Source organism: Cyprinodon variegatus, unplaced genomic scaffold (assembly GCF_000732505.1).
Source record: "Cyprinodon variegatus isolate N-32 unplaced genomic scaffold, C_variegatus-1.0 Scaffold553, whole genome shotgun sequence".
In the NCBI taxonomy this organism is placed as follows: Eukaryota; Metazoa; Chordata; class Actinopteri; order Cyprinodontiformes; family Cyprinodontidae; genus Cyprinodon; species Cyprinodon variegatus.
Window position 1 is genome coordinate 128,027 of NW_015151006.1, and position 3,967 is coordinate 131,993.

The 3,967-nt window shown below is 52.7% G+C and overlaps 1 protein-coding gene across 1 annotated transcript in view; it reads left to right on the forward strand.

Moving 5' to 3' along the window:
• The window catches only part of LOC107095502 (serine/arginine repetitive matrix protein 2-like), a 17,603-nt gene extending 17,209 nt beyond the window's left edge, over positions 1-394 (forward strand). The window contains exon 11 of the mRNA XM_015391633.1: positions 261-394. Within this exon, the coding sequence (XP_015247119.1) occupies positions 261-394 (134 nt within the window). The remainder of the gene's footprint in view (positions 1-260) is intronic.
• The last annotated feature ends 3,573 nt before the right edge of the window (positions 395-3,967 follow it).

The window sequence follows — 3,967 nt, forward strand, 5'->3', positions numbered from 1 at the left end:
CAGAGAGCGGTGCTGTGAGCACTGAATGTTCCCTTCGGGCATGCGCAGTTCGAGTAATTATACCAACAGTCACACCTGTGACAGCGGAAGACCACTCAGAAGCTATATAGCCTGGTGTCATCCTTTGTTCTGCTCCTACAGAATCTTCTCGCAAAAGCAAGGATTCTGAGTGACAGAGAAGCTCTGGCGGTCATCCAGGATTCATAGAACCGTAGTTACATACGTAACTCTCGTTCTATTTCATCCCTACTGACCGCCAGAGGGCAGTGCTGAAAGCACTGAAAGACTAATGCCGACGATGTCACAAGGAATCCTGAGCACATACCTCACTGAGGAGGCCCAGCAGAACCTTGTAAAAGGACCTGACCCAAGGGAGGAGGGGCAGCCACATTGACACTGTAGAACCTGGTGAAGGTGGTTGGGGAAGCCCATGAAGCAGCAGCACATATTGCTTCTAGTGGAACCCCTCTCAAAGCCACCCAGGAAGCGGAGACACTCCTGTTGGAATGTACTCTCACACCGACTGGCAGGGAGCAGTGACCTGCAGCATAGGCATGGCAGATGACACTCACAACGCTGTTTAGAAAGAGGACAGACTAACCTTGCACCCCCATAGCATAGGAAAAGGTGGTCCGAGCGTCTCAGATTAGCGGTGGCTGCAAAGTATGCCTCCAACGCTCTTACTGGGCACAACAACTCAAGACTCATTCTCAGTTGCACCTGGCTGAGGCTGAAACTGAGCCAGCCGCAATGGCTGGTTACGGTGAAAAGGAGACGATACCTTAGGCACAAACCCAGTATTGGGCCACAGGGTAACACCAGAGCCATCTGGAGCCCACCTGATACACATAGGTCTGACAGAGAGAGCATGTAGCTCGCTGACCCTCTTAGCTGAGACCATAGCCATCAGGAAAGCAGTCTTGCAGGAGAGCCACTTGAGTTTGGCTTGTGACAAAGGCTCGAATGGATGGTGGCACAGAGCTGCGTGAACCAATGGCAGATCCCAATCTGGGGCTCATGGAGCCGGCCGCTGGCATAACCTACGAGCACCACGTAGAAAAAGTGAAACCAGTTCATGGTGCCCCACTGTACGGTTGTCGACAGATTGGTGAAGACATGAAATTGCTGCAACATACACTTTAAGGGTTGAAGGACAGCGGCCCTTATCAAGGAGAGACTGGAGGATCTCTAAGATAGTGGGCACCGAGCAGGAAACCGGGTTCTCATTGTGGGCAGAGCACCACTGAGAAAAGAGGCGCCATCTGTTAGCATACTCCAGCCGAGTGGAGGGCGACCTAGCACTCAATATGGTGTGTCTCACGGTGTCTGAACACCCAGTAAGCCTCCCAGGGGCTATGCCCAAAGCTGGAGACGTTGAGGGTTGGGGTGCCATATCTGTCCTCCCAACTGAGACAGCAGATCCCACCTTGCTGGAAGACGCCATGGAGTACCGTGACACAGACTCCAAAGCACCGGGAACCACGGCCACGCTGGCCACAACGGAGCTACCAGCAACACTCTGTGGCCCTGCTCGAGAACCCACCGTAGAGTCGGCCAAATCAGCGAGAGGGATGGAAAGGAATACAGGAGAACCTGCGGCCATGGATGAGCCAGTGCGTCCTGGCCCAGTGCGCCCGCCTTCCCAGTCAGGGAATACCACAGGGGGCAATGGGTCTACTCCCCTGGGGCGAACAGATCTACCTCTGCCTGCCCAAAGAGGTTCCAGATTATGTGCACTACGTCGCATAATTGGTGAAGAGACCACCCTGGAGCAGGTGCCTGGCAACCTGGTTCTGCCGTCCTGGCAGATACGCTCCGCGCAGGGTACCCAGACGTCCATTCCAGGAGATCTCTCGACACCTTCAAGAGACCTGCTGACCTTGTGCCTCCTTGGTGGTTTATATGATAAACAAAAGAGATGTTGTCTGTTCGAATCAGCACATGCCTTCCCTCTAGGTGGGGCATAAGGCACCTGAGGGCCATGTGCACAGCCAGCAGCTCCAGCACATTTATGTGTTCGGTGCGCTCCCTTGGGTCCCAGAGACCCCAAACATCTCTGTGTTGCCACACGTTACCCAAGCCCATGAAGCTGGCATCCGTGGTGACCACTTGCCTTCGACACACCACCAGTGTCCTGAACAGTTGCAGAGAGGGCTAACATGATGTGCGCCAGGGAATTGCAAAGGCGGCCAGCACACGCTCCTGCATTGTACGCCTTACAGAGGAGGTCATCTGTAACCCGACATTGAGTCCGCAGGCACTGGACATCAGGACGCAAGGCTTCATCTGGTGACACAATCAGTGAAACAACAGCGGGTTAAATTGCTGGCATACGGTCCAGTGCCGGCCTTCACCGACTCATGCTTGGCAGCTAAAAGGCGACTATCTTAGGAGAGACGTGACAACTCTCTCGGTTCCCGCACTCGGTTCCTGCTCTCGGTACACACTCCCCTCTCCGGGAGAGGGGCACAGATGCCGTGGTCCCATCACGGCACTTAGAACGCCTGGGGGGAACCACCTGCCCAGAGGGCGGAAGGTCCGAGCCCTTCAGCGGGCACGACTGAGCCAAACGAGCCACCCTCACTGCATGGGGCATAAAGCTGCAGTTCATGCAGGGGTTCTCAGACAGCACCTCCAAAAGGTGCTCATGTCCAAGGCAGGTAGGGCACAGGTCTTGGCCATCCTCTGCCTGCAGGGCAGCCCCACAATCCATGCAGCTGTGAGAGCCATCCATGTTGAAGGCCGACAAGGCTTTAAGAACAAAAAATTATCTAAAATCGGGAGAGGGGGCGCAAACGCAGCCGTCACCAATTATAGCAGAGAAACGAAAGAGGCTGTGAACACAAGGCAGCCGATAGTGGGAGAGGGGGCGAGAACCACTACCGTCACCAGGTATAAAAACCAATAAACCAAAAAAGCTAACAAGCTGTATGGTAACTTAAGTTGGGAGTAGGAGCGAAAAACGCTGCTGTCAGCAATTAAGAGAGCAGACCAACGAAAAGGGTGCAAAAAAGGTTGATATTGGGAGAGGGGGCGAAAAACACTGCGGTCACCATTTATAACAGAGTGGACCAACGAAAAAGGCTACAAACAAACCAAAAAAGGCTAACAACGTTAGCCGTCTCCAACTTCGGTAAGTGAAGCTGACCACACTTGGTTGGGAGAGGGAGCGAAAACTGCTGCCGTCACTGATTATAAAAGCGTAGCCTGGTGAAAAAAAGGCTGCAAGTAGGGCATATACTGGGAGAGGGGGCGAAAACCGCTGCCATCACCAGGTATAACACCAACAAACTAAAGAAGCTAACTACGTTAGCCTTATATAAGTTCGGCAGTGAAGTTGTTCACACGGGGAGTAGGGGCGAAATCGCTGCTGTCACCAGTTCAAAACAAAACAGCACGAAGCTGTACATAAAATGTTAAGAAAAAGCCGTGAGCTGCGACAGGGGGCGCGGACGCTACCATCACCATCAAACAAACTAACTAACCTTCCGTAATCTTCAGAATCGACCCGTTGCAGCCCTGGGAGGGCGGAGAATAACCGCAACTCCAGTCAGCAAGAGACAGGGGCTTTAAACAGCAGGGAAGCTAGCGAACCGCTTGTGAGGAGAAAAAAGGAGCAGAGCAAAGGATGACACCAGGCTATATAGCTTCTGAATGGTCATCCGGTGTCACAGGTGTGACTCTGTTGGTATAATTACTCGAACTGTGCATTTACCGAAGGGAACGTTCAGTGCTTTCAGCACCGCCCTCTGGCGGTCAGTAGGGATGAAATAGAACCACTCAGAGTTGAACACGTGAGTGACAAGTATGAAAAGCCATTGTCAATGGAGCCCCAATATGACACCATGACAACAGGAAGTGCCTATTTCACTCCACTAGAACTAGAGATTTTAATTAAGAGAAAAATAGCACTACAGCTGCAAAGGAGAGGAGGATGGAGAGGAAGATGGCGAAGGAGAATCTTGTT